Source organism: Bos grunniens, chromosome 22 (assembly GCF_055505025.1).
Source record: "Bos grunniens cultivar Pamir isolate PY7600 chromosome 22, Bosgru_T2T1.0, whole genome shotgun sequence".
Lineage (NCBI taxonomy): Eukaryota > Metazoa > Chordata > Mammalia > Artiodactyla > Bovidae > Bos > Bos grunniens.
The window spans coordinates 16,714,837-16,729,889 of record NC_141186.1 but is presented as its reverse complement, the minus strand read 5'-3'; the positions used below and the strand labels follow the sequence as shown (position 1 = coordinate 16,729,889).

Below are 15,053 nucleotides of genomic sequence, written 5' to 3'. Positions count from 1 at the left end.
ATTTCAATTTCACCTGAGAATAGCTGTGTGACCTCAGGCAAGTTCAACCATCCTTCTGTCTTCCCTTCTCTCATTTTGTGGATCTCATGTGGCCTCATCTCATGTTCTTCTAAAGTCATAAATTACATTTCAACACACTGAATATAAGCAACACATTCTAATTCTTCATCATTCCAGAGCCCCAAGGTCTTCCATGTTCGGATTTTCAAGCTCAATTACTCTCCTGCCAAGCCAGCAACACTGCTCAGCTTATCTCTCTTACCACAAGGATATTCCAGTTCACATAGCTGCGCTTCTACACCTGCATGCATTTTCCTCTTCCTGTTGACCATGACATCAATATATCTGAAAACACTTTGTTAAACTATAATGGGACATTTAAATGCCTAATTTGTAACAGCACCCCCCCCAAATTTTTTTGCTACATATTACTTTTGCTTATGAGATCCTCTCTGTATCAGAGTGGACCACACACTCTATACCTTGGGGGAAGGTTCAGAATTCTTACTTCTGGCAAACACTTAATGACATACTCTTGTATTCACTGTACCTTACTGCTAGTAACTGTGGACTTAAGTCACAACCTGCATTTGGGCATGGAGGATTGTCTGACTCAATTTTAGTTGAGCTCAACAGGTATTTACTGAGCACCTACTAAAGGCCAGAAACTGTGGATACAAAGACGAATAAATTTCACATGCCTCCTGCCCTGATGGAGCTGACAGTGGGAAGAGAAAGATTTGTAAACTAGCCATTATAAACTGAAGTGAAAGTCACTCAGTCGTGTCTGACTCTTTGCAACCCCATGGACTGTACAGTCCATGGAATTCTCCAGGCCAGAATATTGAAGTGGGTAGCCATTCCCTTCTCCAGGGGATCTTCCCAACCCAGGTCTCCTGCATTGCAGGCAGAGTTTTTGCCAGCTAAGCCACAAGGGAAGCCCAAGAATACTGCAGTGGGTAGCCTATCCCTTCTCCAGCGGATCTTCCTGACCCAGGAATTGAACTGGGGTCTCCTGCATTGCAGGTGGATTCTTTACCAACTGAGCTATCAACCATTATAACCTGATACATAAGATGATGAAGTCAAAAAGTACAGACATACAGAACATGTGACATCAGGGACAGCTTTGAAGAGTTGTTGCCTGAGTACATTCACAAGTGGCAAATGAGAGCCTCCCAAGCAAGCAGAAGCAGGGAAGGGAAGCAGGCGATAGGAAGAGAATGCGCAAAGGTGCCAAACTAGAGTCCAATGATGATGAGTCACAGGAATTTGCACCATGGAATAGAACACGCAAGGAATGCCCTCTGAAATGATGACGCAGGCACAGGCCAGATGAGGAGACTCAGGTACCCCTGGAGGCTAACACTTTATTCAGAGAGAACCACAGAGCTGCCACAGTTGTGTCTTGCAAAGACCATCCAGAAGACCCAGTGGTACAAGAAAGATGGCCCAGTGGTGCAAGAAACTGCAAGACTAGTTGGGAAAATGGGGAAAAAGCCTAGGAAATAAATCAGCGAGCTTGGATAAAGCACTATCAGTGGGGGTGGCTTCCTAGTTTAGGAGTTATAAGTCAACTGGATATGTGGTTGATTGGATATGATGAGGGAAGGCTGAGGAAGAAGCTAGCTTGAGGCCAAGCTGGAGAGACTTGATACATGGTGGGCCAGCAACTGACACAGAGTCAGGAGTAAATATCTGCATGTGTGACAATATGGGATGAGGGTAAAGCTGATGAGTTCTTTTTCTTTCTGCTTCTCCAGGAAGTAAAAATGGTACCAGATTTTCTTAGCCTGAGGATTAAAATCTCGGTTTGTCCATTCCATTTTAGAAAATCTTTCTAACAACTGAGGCATCTTTCACCCTTAAGATTTTCCGACTTCTTCCTCAAGAAAACTCTCCCTTTCCTAACCTCCAGTCAAGACTCCAAAGACAGCAGTATATAAATATCACTCTAAATGTCAAGAAGTTCCTAAAGTTTTTGGTAAGCAAAGTTTGATTAAAATATATTAACTCAACAAATAAACATTTACTGAGCATTTACTATGTGCTAGCAATGAATTCTTTAGTGTTTGAAAAAATACAGACATTTGCTTTCCATGAGCATAAAATACAGTTTTCATAGGGTTGTTTTTTCCCCTAAGACATTAATTTATTCAATTATGAACTGCCCTATGGCAGGTTTGAGAACATTATCTTTATAGCTGGAGAGGGGAAAGTACGTTATTTCTGTCATATTCCCATTATTGGTAGTTACTAATGCTTATAAGACAGTTCCTCTGGAAAAAAAAATCAATGCTGAATTCCAAAAAACCATTCCAGAATTAACTTACTTTAGTTGTGTTTAATGGTCATATTTTTTAAAACTATATAAACTTCAGAGCATAGAAAACTATTTCAAATACCAATCAAAGGCTATCCTCATATAATCTTCCACAGCTGACTCTCTGGGTAGCAGTTAAGAACAAGAAAGAGAATGGAGAAGTAAAGGGGAAACATGCCCTTCTTTTCACTCAAAAAATAAAATGCCATCAGTCATGGCAAACCATGCTATCTTGATTTTCAGCGTTGAAAGAGGTAATTCTCTTTAGAATTCTTTCCAAATGCATCCCATAAGAAGGGTTTCCTTAGATAGCTCTAGTTCACAAAGAATGATAAACATCCTGGAATAATAAAGTCCCAATAAAAACAAACATCCGACTCTCATGAATCTATGATTATCTCCAGTGCCGGGACTTCCCTGATGGTCCAATGGTTAAGACTCCACGCTTCCACTGCAATGGGCACGGGTACAATCTTGGTAAGGAAACTCAGATTCCTTGTGCCAAGTGGCACAGTCAAAACAAAGCAAAAAACAAACCTCCAATGCCATGATTACACAAAACCTAGCCTTCTCCGGTACAGTGACTTCATCATTGAAGCTTTCTCTAAGGACTGGCCCAATGCCCAAGTCCAGCCAACCTGAAAGGGGCTGCCTTCCTTTATCACGAATGCTTTCTCACCCTAAGGGCTAACAAACCAAGTCCCAGGCTGATCCTAGCGGGCTCCTATCCCCTGGTCCCTGTGTACTAGTCGCCCAGTCAAACTGATAAGGGACAGGAATATGCCCTAGTCCAGGTCAGGAATATGTGGGTGGCTTGCTCAGTCACAGGCAGGCTTCCTGCTCTGAGGCCTCTTACCACTGGTAACCCAGCAAAAACCATTTCCTTTCTGGGTAAGCCAATAATTCCACAGGGACAAAAGATAGGTCTTCCTCTCTGTGACCCTCTGAGCAGATCTGACTTCCTTCCCACAAACTGACAGCATTTGAGAAAAGCTTTGACTTATTTCCTTCTTAGCTCCAAGTGACCCTCTAGCTTTAAAGGATTGGGAAAGATCTCCCTCACCCTGATAAAGTCTTCTTCACCATTCCTGTAGCGATCAGCCCAGTTCTTGCCATATATCCCGATATTTATTGAATAAATAAATGAATAATGATTCTGTTTTCATTTGTTTCTGTCTAACCTTCATGGGACCACGTCCACAGATGGGCAGCCTTCCCACAATAGCCACCTCGGTCATTTAGAGGCTATTCAGCACCACCTCAGAACAGCTGCCACTTTCACATTGAGCACCAGTTTGGAAGAGCAACCCAGCCTAGTGAGCAGTGAACACAGGTGACAAGTTGGGGAGGTAAGGCAGGAGTGTAATAAGGGAAACACAGTGTTAACTTAATAAATGGCACCTCCAGCTATTAGAGTGCCCTAGGGAGAGGAATGGCAAGGAGCCAAGATTTCTCTGAAAAGTAGGAACTTCCTTCCTATCCTGTATTCCCAGATGCCCACCTGGAGTAGGCTCTGCATTCTCCAAATTCCCACCTCCATATTTGGGAATATTCTTCTGAGTATGGTGTCCAAGGCTCCTTTATCCTTCTCTCTAGGAACTGTTCCTGTGCCTCTCCCCTAGGCCAGATTCCTAGCACTCTCCCTAGAGAAACCATCACACGAATGCCAGATTTATTCAGCACTGTGAAGTTTCTGATGTCTGAAAAGGACTGAACTATGTCTAAAGAATTTTCCACAGTCAACACACTCATAAGGCTTCTCACCAGTGTGAATCCTGTAATGTTCACTAAGGTGTGCATACTTGCGGAAGGTTTTCTCACACTCACTACATTTATAGAGCTTCTCACCAGTGTGAGTTCTGTGATGTTCAGTAAGAGATGTGTTGTGAGCAAAGGCTTTCCCACATTCTTGACATTTATAGGGCTTCTCTCCAGTATGAATTCTCATATGCTGAGTGAGGCAGGTATTCTGGTTAAAGCCCTTTCCACATTCATTGCATTTATAGGGTTTTTCTCCAGTGTGACTTCTCTGATGCCGAATAAGGCAAATGCTCTGAATGAAAGCTTTACCACATTCACTGCATTTGTAGGGTCTTTCTCCTGTATGAATTCTCTGATGTTTAGTGAGTGGGGTGCTCTGAGCAAAAGCTTTGCCACATTCCTTACATTTATACGGTTTTTCTCCAGTATGAATTCGCTGGTGTTTAATAAGGGATGGGCTCTGACAAAAGGCTTTCCCGCATTCCTTACATTTATAGGGTTTCTCTCCAGTATGAATTCTCTGATGCTGAGAGAGGTTTGCCTTTGTATGGAAAGTTTTCCCACACTCATCACATTTATACGGTTTTTCCCCAGTGTGAATTCTCTGATGTTGTGTAAGATTTGAGTGTTTGCGAAAAGAAGAGCCACATTCGTTGCATAAATAAGGTTTCTCACCAGTGTGAATTCTCTGATGATGAATGAGGTGTGTGTTCTGACTGAAGGCCTTCCCACATCTATTACATTTGTAAGGTTTTTCTCCAGTATGAGTTCTCTGGTGTTCAGTGAGATGTGAATGATTGCGGAAGGAATTCCCACATTCGTTACATTTATATGGTTTCTCTCCAGTGTGGATTCTCTGATGCTGAGTAAGAAATGATCGACATCTAAATGTTTTCCCACACTGCTCACATGCATATGGTTTCACTCCAGTATGAATTCTTTGATGTCGAATAAGGAATGAGCTACGACTAAAAGTTTTCCCACATTCCTCACATGTGTAGGGTCTTGTATGAGTTCTCTGATGCTGGGTAAAGGATGAGCGCTGAGTAAAGGTTTTTCCACATTCACCACATTTCCAAGATTTTTTCTGTGTAGAGAGGGTCAAACATTTACTTTGGCCTGAAATCTCATTGGTGTGTATGTTACTTGTCTCCCATTTATGTAGGCTCTCTTCTGTAGAAACCCTGAGATGTGTAACAAGACTTGAGGTCAAAAGCAAGCCTCTCTCAAAATGATATTCCTGGCTAATCATTTCTGGAGGTGCTTCCTTATGGATAAAAGTTATTGCTCCAAAACTTTCTCGGAAAAAGCGTGGTCCAGGAGCCTCTCTGGGAGGGTTTTCCTTCATGTTCTCACATATACGTTTTTCTTCAAATGTAGAATCCTGGTATTCATCCTCTCGGGATCTCTTTGATGCTACCCCTGGCAACTCAATATCAGTGCCATTCTGCTCTGGAGCAGGCTTGTTCATCCAACCTGAAAAAAACCACCACAGTAAATGTCTCTTGTGTAGGGCAGAGTGGAAGTCCCTTAACTTAGAGGGACCTCATTTTGACAGGCCTTAATACTGGCCTATGAGTAAGGGTCAATAAGAGCAAGTGAGCAAGTAATTCAGAATTATAAGCGGTGGAAGAGATCTGCACCAGGATAAGGTGATGATCATTAATGAGAAATGGGTAGCTGCAGACAATTGCTGTGAGGCAATCAGAGACAAGGGAGATAAAAGGAAAAAGACAAACAAATAACAGACTAAGATTAGGGCAAAACAGTGAGAGAATGTAAACGAGCCAAATAGTGGAAATGAGATCAAATGAGTACCAGGGAAAAGCTGGCCCCAAGAGATGCTCACTCACATTCACCCCAACATCCCAAAAGAGAGGGCAATTTTCTCTTCTGAGCTTCATTCAGTTTCTCTTGTAAAATTTCCAAAGCCCTCCTATTTCTTCCACTGGTGAACACTTGCTCACTCACCTGGACAAATCTCTCTTCCAATCACTCTCTCTTCAGCTCCTTGCATATTCAACATCCACAAATCTTCTCTTTGCTTTGATTGTAAAAGACTTCAAGGTTGGAAGTGGAGCCCTGCTCATAGAGGAAAAAAAGGTGGGGGAGGGGATATCACTGTCCCAGTAAACAGAAAAATGAGAAAGAGCTGTTGTCTGAGGATACTATCTGATAACTCACACAAAACCTGTCAGGATAGCAATGTGCCTGCATCACCAAGTGTTATGGATGGCTTCCAGCTTTCTGGATTCACAAACTCTATCTGTCAGCTGTTCAAGTGACAGCCAGACAGACTAACATATTAGGAAATACTCAAGCACTTGATAAATACATCAGAATGTTATTTATAAAGATAAAAATAACTATGAATGGGAATATCCATGTCAATGAGTCCATTATACAATAATCTAAAGAAAAGGTAATTAATATAATCAAAATTTACATGGGGGAAATGGCCTCATAGCAAGGCTAATGCATTAGGTCTGATCCACCCACCTCCCCTATATGTCAAGGAGCTGGATAGTAGTTAGGGATTTCTCTCTATTTGATACAATCTAGAGATACACTGATTGTCCTTTCTTCAAGGTGTCTTATCAGTGAAAAATTTTTTCTTCAGGCACAGCTCAATATAAAACTGCAGGCTGCAGTTAAAAAAAAAAACATTCTGTGAAATAATTTTTGACTTACAAAGAGTTGCAAAAATAGTAGAAAGTTTCTGGTTTTTGGAAAGTCAAAATTGTAACTGTTCATCAAAAAATATCTCTCCCTATAAGCCTGAAGTGAGAAGTAAAACTGGAAACATCTCAAGAAAAACAGAAGGCAGGGGGATGGTTTATCATAATGAAGACCTCAGAAAACATGAAAGAATAGGATGTCTGGTGAAGTAATTAATAAGACCAGCTCTGTGGCCTTCTCATCAAGGTCTGTGCCTCAGTGTTGAGTTTTAGAGGTTTAGGAGGATTCTAGGTGGGATCTCCTGATCCTCTTCCATAACAGGGCCATAAAGTGGACCCACTGCAGAATCCTACAGATATTCATGAGGTAGAGTGGGGTCTGGGTATAATCAGAACTAGACAGTGGAGAAAAAGTCAGACATGACCCTGCCCACCCAGAGCTTAGGTCACAGCTCAACAAAGAAATTACACCAGTAGTTACAAATAAAGTGAAAGTGAAAGTGAAGTCGCTCAGTCCTGTCTGACTCTTTAAGACCCCATAGACTATACCCTACCAGGCTGCCCTGTCCATGGGATTTTCCCGGCAATAGTACTGGAGTGGATTGCCATTTCCTTTTCCAGGGGATCTTCCCAACCCAGGGCTCAAACCCGAGTCTCCCGCATTGTAGACAGATGCTTTACCATCTGAGCCAAAGCAGAAATATTGGGCACTGTGGAATGCAGAGCAAAGGGGACCTAATCTAACCTGGGAAAGAAAGCCTCACTGAAGAAGAGATAAGTAAGGATTAGATGGGTGAAGAGGGAAAAGAAGATATCAAGAGAAGTGAAAGGGAGTATATAAAAGGAATCAAGCCCCATGCTTCAGAAGAATGAACGAGATCTAGTAAGGCCAAAGTATGAAACACTAGAAATGAGCCATGAAGCCTGAGGCAAGCAAATACAATCCTGCAGGTCATTTTAAGGAATTAACCCTAAACTGAGCAGAAAGCCACAAAAAGGACCGGAAAAGGTTTGAAAAGATGTGACATGATTAGATCTGCTATTACACACACACATCCTTTTGTCCATAGTACAAGAAAAGAAGTGTGTACAGGGGTGGAAGGTCGGAGACAAGGTGAAGGCTGGAGTACCCCTGAGAGGTTGTTTCAGCAGTCCAATAAGGAGACTGGGCTGACTAAGAGAAAAAAACAACAGGACAAAAGGAATATTAGAGGGAGATGTAAGGAGAAAAGGTTAATGACAATTTGCTGGTTTGAAGCTTGAGTGATGACAGTAACCTTTAATGAGAGTGGGAACACTGGTTTGGGAGGGAAAAAATACATTCAGTTTGAAATATCAGGCATACATGGATATTAGAGGAGAAAGGTATGGGAAGAAAACTTATATTTAGAATTTTTGTCATAAAGAGAGTAATTGAAATTCTGGGGGTAACAGATAAAATCATCAAGAGTATATAGCTAGGGGATCTCCCCAGCAGTTCAGTGGTTAAGACCGCCATTCCAACTCAGGGAGTGGGGGTTTGATCCCTGGTGGGGGAACTAAGATTTTGCGTACTGTGTGGCACAGCTTAAAAAAAAAGAGAGTGTAATTAGGAAACCTTAACAGTAAGTTTACACATTTACAAGGAAGTTAAACTCTGGCTTTTGACTTTATAGACTCTTAATCCCCTAAGTGAAATATGTAAAATAATTTAATATATGATAAAAATTGGCATTTCTAATCATAAACAATCGATCTCTCCCCAATTATGCTGAGATTGTTTAACTATCTGGAAAAAACACTTAGTGAGATTCCTATTTCATACCACATACCAAAATAAATCTAAATTGAGTAAAGGGTTAAAAATGTATTTTTTAAATTTACACATCAAAAAGTAGATGGACCTGATAAATAAAAAGATTCTTATTAATGAGTAAAGAAAAAAGATGAACTGACAGAAAAATGGGTAGTATAACAAATACTCCAAGAATTACAAACAGCCAATAAACATATCAAAACAAAGCTCCACCTCCATGGTAATCAAAAAAATGAGAACTGAAAGAATGAAGAATTAACTTTTATATCAAATTGGAAAATTTCTCTTTAATGCTAAAACTCAAAAACTGGCAAAGGTCAGGAAAAGAGCCTCTCACACACGACTGGTGGGAATGTAATCTGGTACCATCTTTCTAGAGATAATCCAGTTATATATATTAGGTCTTAAAGTTGTATGCTGAGTGTCAATTGGGACACCATGATCACCATTTTGTAGGTACAGGAACTCAGAACAAAATTCTCAGTCTCAAAATTCTCAGGTGTATACTATATATACCTGCAATGTATCTCAGAAGATCCTCAAATTTATCAATATGTCATAATTTCAGATACAAATGTAGCACCATATATGTATGTTTAAAATATGCATATGAATAAGACCAAAAAAGAAAATTAATCATCACCATGGGGATATGAATTATGAATGATTTTCCCCCCTCTATTTCCCATATTTCCTCAATTATTTATATTCTGCTTTATTTTTAAAAAACTAACTTAAGGAATTCTCTGGTGGTCCAGTGGTTAGTACTCTGCCCTTTCACTGCTGAGGGCCTGGCTCAATCCCAGGTTGGGAAACTAAGGTCGTACAAGCTGCACAGCATGGCCTAAATAAATAAATAACTTAAATCTCTCACAATATCTATCAATTTGTTAGCCACGATCATCTCTGAGGAATAAGATTATGGGACACTTTTTTCTTTTTTCTGGCTGCGCCACGGGGCATGCAGGATCTTCTCCAACAAGGGATTGAACCTTTGGCCCCTGGGTTGGGAGCAGAGTCTTAACCACTGGACCACCAGAGAAGTCTGAAACTTTTGTTGTCTTAAGGCCTTTCTTTTTGTAATGCTTGAAAGTTTTCCTGTAGAAATAAATAACTCTGTAATCACAGAAAAAAGTGAAAAATATAATCAGAGATGAGACTTATGTGCAAGGATCACATTATTACTATAATTGTAAGAAAATACAGGCAAGTAAAAATTGACGGTATACCAATATAACAGATTATGAAATTATTAAGACTCATGTTTTCAAAGAATACTCATGAGAATACATATGTTAAAACAGGAGACTACAAAACACTAAAAACAAAAAATATGCACATATATACCAGTACTAAAGTAAGCATTCAATAAACAGAAACAATTATCAACTACACAGATATACACAAAACACACACATAAAAAAGGACAGTAGAAGACCCTCCAAAATGTCAACAACTGATCTCTAGGTCATTTAATGGGTTACTTTATTTTGTCCTTTATATTCTTCTACATATTTCACTTGTCCTGCAATAAACATGAATTACTTTCATAATCCAAAAAATATCTTAAAGTGAAAGATCTGGCTCAGAGTTTTAACCCCCCACCCCCCAAAAAAAACCCTTTTTAAAAAAAATGCCACATCTAATGGATATGGTACAGGTTTCCCATTCAGAATAAGATCAAAGTGGCAAAGTGAGCTGTACTGAAACTCAAGACATAGACCATGTGAACAGGCTATTTATCTGAAAAAGGTGACAAATCAGGTAATATTCCAAGTCCTTCCAGCTCCAACGCTCTGTGAAACCCTTGACTAAATGAGTTCACATAAAGGACTTATAAAAATATATGCCACATAGCAAGCACTCAACGTAAGTTCAGAAATATCACGTTTGAGAAGGACAAGTCTGTTACATATACTCTCCAGTTGTGGATCATCTAAGCTGTTTGTCTAAATCAAAAGTTGGCAAGCATTGCCTTTGTAGTTTGAAAACAGAACTAGACAATATGTAAACAAGTGAGCTTGTTTGTTTCAACAATTTTTTTTTTTTTTTTTTTTTAACAAAAACAGGTGGTAGACCAAAATTTAGCCCATGGGTCACAGTTGGCTGACACCTGGCTTCTAAGTCGGCCAGAATGGAATGCTTACACAAATAAGTAATGTGAAATATCTGTTCATGATTTTAAGATGCTAAAAGGATCAAACTTAATCCATATTTGGGGAAAACAGGTATATATATATACATATATATATATAAAAAACTTCATCTTGCTAAAATTTACAGGGACCTAGCATCCTCCTCATGTCTTGTAAGGTTTCTCCCTGCTGCTACTTTGCTACTCCTCTAGAAGCGGCTGAAGGATTCTGGGAAGCCAGGTGTTTTTCAAGAACTGAAACCACAATTCCTTACATAACACCACACTTAAATGTACTGTTTTGTGAAGCCCTTCCTGATTTGCTTGTTGGCCCCAAGTAAAGTATTCCTCCAGGCTGCAAAAGCACCCTGCACCTACATTTTCTGCAGCGTTGGGTCCTTAATAGCAGTGCGTCCTCGGATAAGTCATCTATTCTCTGCGGACCTCGATTTCCTCATTGAAAATTAGATGTTGTGAAGGCTAAATAAATGCACAACTGTTTCAAACAGTGCCTGGTATTCGTTAACTGCCAAATAAACGAGGTTTAAAATATTATCACAGGTCTGCTCACATACATATCTTCCAGTACTACACTGGGAAGCGACTTCCCACTTGGCAAGGCTCCGAGGTCACTCACTCTTGTAGTCCCGCCTCTAAATTCTACGTAATATTTGGCAAGTAATGGATAGTAAACTTTTGTTGTTAGACATAAACGTTTCAGAGTACATACTGTCAAATGAGCTTTGTAGAGAAAAGAAGGCAGTCACAATTCAACAGTAGAGATCAAGAAACCGGCTCGGTATCCCAGGTAATTACAGCTCAGGTCTCCAAACTCTCTCGCTAGTGGGTTTCACACTATTTGCTTTCTCCTCTTAAGTCCCTTCAAATTTTTTTTAAGTTTGAGCTGCAGGACTTTTGGGGGAAACAGCTGTACCCAAACGGAGAACTCTGACCCCCAGGATTTCGTTTCCGAACTCGGGTCCTAGGTCTCGGTCATTTATTCGTTACTCAATCATCATTCACTCATTCACGCCATCATCTTCTTAGGCGTGTTCTGTGTGCCAGGCCCTGGTGAGTGCAGTGCTGAAGCTGCAAGCCGGGATGGGCTGCCAGGAGCTCGGGGCCGTCCCGGTACGCAAATTTTCGGGGAGAACGAGGCCCGGGCGGGTTTCCACATAAACCAGGGCTGCCGCCACTGCCGAGAGGCGTGCGGTGTCTGTCTTTCCCTTCCCCTGGGTCCCGCCCGCTCACCGTGATGTCCGGGGCTCCCCACAGGGCAGCGACCACTGTCCGTGAGGTACACGGAGACCCAGGGGTTAGAGTCACCTGCCGAGGCCGGAAGAACAGCGGCGCGGCCGGTAGTGCGTCATCAGAGGCCCGGCGGCTCTTGTCCGGCGCAGCCCTCGGCTGTCTAGGAATTGAGAGGAGCCTCTCGATAGCACCCTCGTAGAAGGCGATCCCCGTCGGTTTCCCTCCAAGTCCAGTGGAGGGCTTGTCCCATGAAAGACTGCCTTGCCCGGAATACAGTGACCACCTCATGCCTCGGGGAAACTGTAGATGGGGGCGTTAGGGTTGGAAAAAGTACTAGGTGGGTGTCAGAACGGGCCATCTCAGCAAGGGAGTAATACATCGCATCTGCTACAGGATAACTCGTGGCACTTCCCTACTGGTCCAGTGGCTAAGACTCCGTCCTCCCATTGCAGGAGACCCAAGTTCTATCCCTGGTCAGGGAACCAGATCCCACATGCTGCAACTGATCCTGTGTGCTCAACTAAGACCTGTGGCAGCCAAATAAGTAGGTTTTTTTTTTTTAATGCTGGCCCTACCTTCTCCCCTTCCCTTGGCTTATAGGCAATGGGGACAGCCCATAAATGCTGGCTCCTTCCTCAGCATAATGGTTCCTTGGACTGCATCTAAACAGACTCTAACTTTTGGGAACTGAGTTATAACTTCACATCTCCTCCCTCTGACCTGTTTCCTCTCAACAGCCAAGACCTCTCTGCTTCTTACTCTCAAGCTTCAAGTAGATTTGGTGTAACTCCCAGCAGCGGTGATGGTAAATCCAGACCAGCTCGAGAGGCAGGACTGAGCCTGACTAAGGGCTTTGCTGGCCCCAGTCTGCCCAGTTGAGGGCTCACCACCACCAGGGGACAAAAAAGAACAGTGGCTCAGCAGCTCCTGCCATTGACGTCTATGCGTGAGGGAGTCAACTGGCACTGTACTCCATGTTGAACTGTAAAAGTAAAAATGTTTTCCCAGTCAAGTTAGGGTTGGTCTCTCTCACCCACATCTATCCACAGGAATGGGCTTACCTGGTGGTTCAGTGGTAAAGAACCCGCCTGCCAATGCAGGAGACACAGGAGACTCCGGTTTGATTCCTGGGTCCGGAAGATCCCCTGGAGAAGGAAATGGCAACACACTCCAGTATTCTTGCTTGGGAAATCCCATGGATAGAGGAGCCTGGAAGGCTACAGCCCAGGAGTTGCAAGAGTTGAACATAACTTAGCGACTAAACAACAACATCCACAGAACTATGGCAGGCTTCTGCAACCAGGCAGCCTTTAAATAAAGGGTTACAAATCCCTTTCAATCGCCTCATTTCATCCCAACCGCCTAACCCTGAGTGGAAGAGAGGATTTACGTTCAGAGAAGTTAGGGATTTGTCCTGGGTTGGAGGTAAGTGAGCAGCAGGGCCAGAGTAGCATACTGTCAGGAACTTTGGGAAAATAATCTTGTCCACAGTGGCACGTCTGACTTGTTTCCAGCGGCCCGAGGCGAGAGAAGTCAGCTCGGCAGGACCGGAGTCCCAGGGTCTGGAGGAAGCTGTCTTTGCGCTGGTACGAGCCCTTCCTTCTCCAACCCATTCCCCTCACCCTCCCACCTTGTCTATTCCTTCCGCCGCCCCGCTCCCTTCTCTCTCTGCTCTTCCCCACTCTCATACCTATTCTTTTCCTGCCTGCCCTGGCCCCGTCCCCAGCTCCCAGCACAGCGCCCACTCCCCGGTGGCAGCCTCCTCCTCTCAGTAGCTGACCTCAGGCTGCAGCCTCTTCTCCGCTTTCCTTCCCAACACACCCGCTCCCAGCGCCTGACTATAGCCAGATCCTCCCTTGGCCAAACTGCCAATCCCTCCTTCCCCTCCATCCTCTGCACTCCTGGCTCACCCCGCCCCTTCCCGCTCTTCCCTCTGCAACTGCCCCTCCCCAGTGAGACCCTCACCTCCGGGTATCCCAGGCGCCAGCCAGTCCAACCCAGATCCCGGACCCTCAGGCGCCAGGCTGCAGGCTCTTGCCCCGCAGCTCCAGGAAGCGAGGCCGGGTCACCATCTTTGCGGTTCTCCCGCTCGGTTCCTCCTGCTGGAACCCGGGAGAAAGCGGCCGGCTGTGGGGCCAGGACCCAACTCGGTCCCTACTATAAAATGGATTTCCAATGAACCTGTCTGAAAGGACTAGGTGAAATCATGGGAGAATGAAGCATCTTTAAGAGGGCAAGTCTTTGATCTGACAATAAATGGTAAATATCCAAACAGCAAAGATCACAGTAAAGGGACTGACTGTAAACTGGGGGAAATACTTGCAGCACATATGGCAGATGAGAAGTGTCATTTCTTTACTACAGAATTGGTAGAAATAAATTCTTAGGGCTTTCCTTGTGGCTCAGCTGGTAAAGAATCCGCCTGCAGTGCAGGAGACCTGGGTTTGATCCCCTGGTTGGGAAGATCCCCTGGAGAAGGGAAAGACTACCCACTCCAGTATTCTGGCCTGGAGAATTCCATGGACTGTATAGTCTATGGGGTCACAAAGAGTCAGACTCGACTGAGCGACTTTTGCTTTCACTTTTCACTTTAGAAATAAATTCTTAAGAGGGTCAACAACCCAACAGAAAAAAAAAATGCTTAAAGAACATGTACAGGCAATTCACACACAAAAAGAAATACACATGGCTTTTAAACACAAGACATGATTTTCAGGTTCACTCATGTTACTGCTGCTGCTAAGTCGCTTCAGTCGTGTCCGACTCTGTGCGACCCCATGGACTGCAGCCTACCAGGCTTCTACGTCCGTGGGATTCTCCAGGCAAGAACACTGGAGTGGGGTGCCATTGCCTTCTCCCTCACTTTAACTGAATGCAAACTAAAATATGAGAGCATTTTTCATTTATCAGAGCAGAAAAGACAACAATAGTATCATAGAGGATTCAGGGAAGTGGGCATTTTCACACATACTGGGAACTGCTTTTGCAATTTCTATCTAAATATCAAATGCACATACCCTTTATCAATTTATCCTGCAGACAAAATTGTATGCATACAACTTTGTCTGCAGGATAAACTGATAAAGGACAGTATGCTGGGATATTCATCAT

General features: G+C 43.0%; 1 protein-coding gene and 1 long non-coding RNA gene across 5 annotated transcripts; one reads left to right on the top strand and one right to left on the bottom strand.

The window, feature by feature from the left end:
- Window positions 1–2,022: 2,022 nt before the first annotated feature.
- Window positions 2,023–12,069, bottom strand: ZNF502 (zinc finger protein 502). Of its 2 annotated transcripts, none has more exons than XM_086366426.1 (3): window positions 11,943–12,069; window positions 6,056–6,166; window positions 2,023–5,560 (listed from the first exon to the last, which is right to left on the bottom strand). In XM_086366426.1, the coding sequence occupies exons 2-3, from the start codon at window positions 6,108–6,110 to the stop codon at window positions 3,996–3,998; spliced, it is 1,620 nt and encodes a 539-aa protein (XP_086222552.1). In that variant the 5' UTR covers window positions 6,111–6,166; window positions 11,943–12,069; the 3' UTR covers window positions 2,023–3,995. The 2 variants fall into 2 exon arrangements, with proteins under 2 accessions (XP_086222552.1, XP_086222553.1); XM_086366427.1 differs by lacking the exon at window positions 11,943–12,069 and adding an exon at window positions 11,422–11,558.
- LOC147348136 (uncharacterized) lies at window positions 11,363–13,275 on the top strand. 3 transcript variants are annotated; one of them, XR_015151072.1, is made up of 3 exons: window positions 11,363–11,499; window positions 12,395–12,486; window positions 12,680–13,275. It is a non-coding gene; the product is annotated as an uncharacterized LOC147348136 (long non-coding RNA). The 3 variants fall into 3 exon arrangements; XR_015151071.1 differs by lacking the exon at window positions 11,363–11,499 and adding an exon at window positions 12,043–12,279; XR_015151073.1 differs by lacking the exon at window positions 11,363–11,499 and adding an exon at window positions 12,074–12,279 and having other exon boundaries at window positions 12,992–13,275.
- Window positions 13,276–15,053: the final 1,778 nt, after the last annotated feature.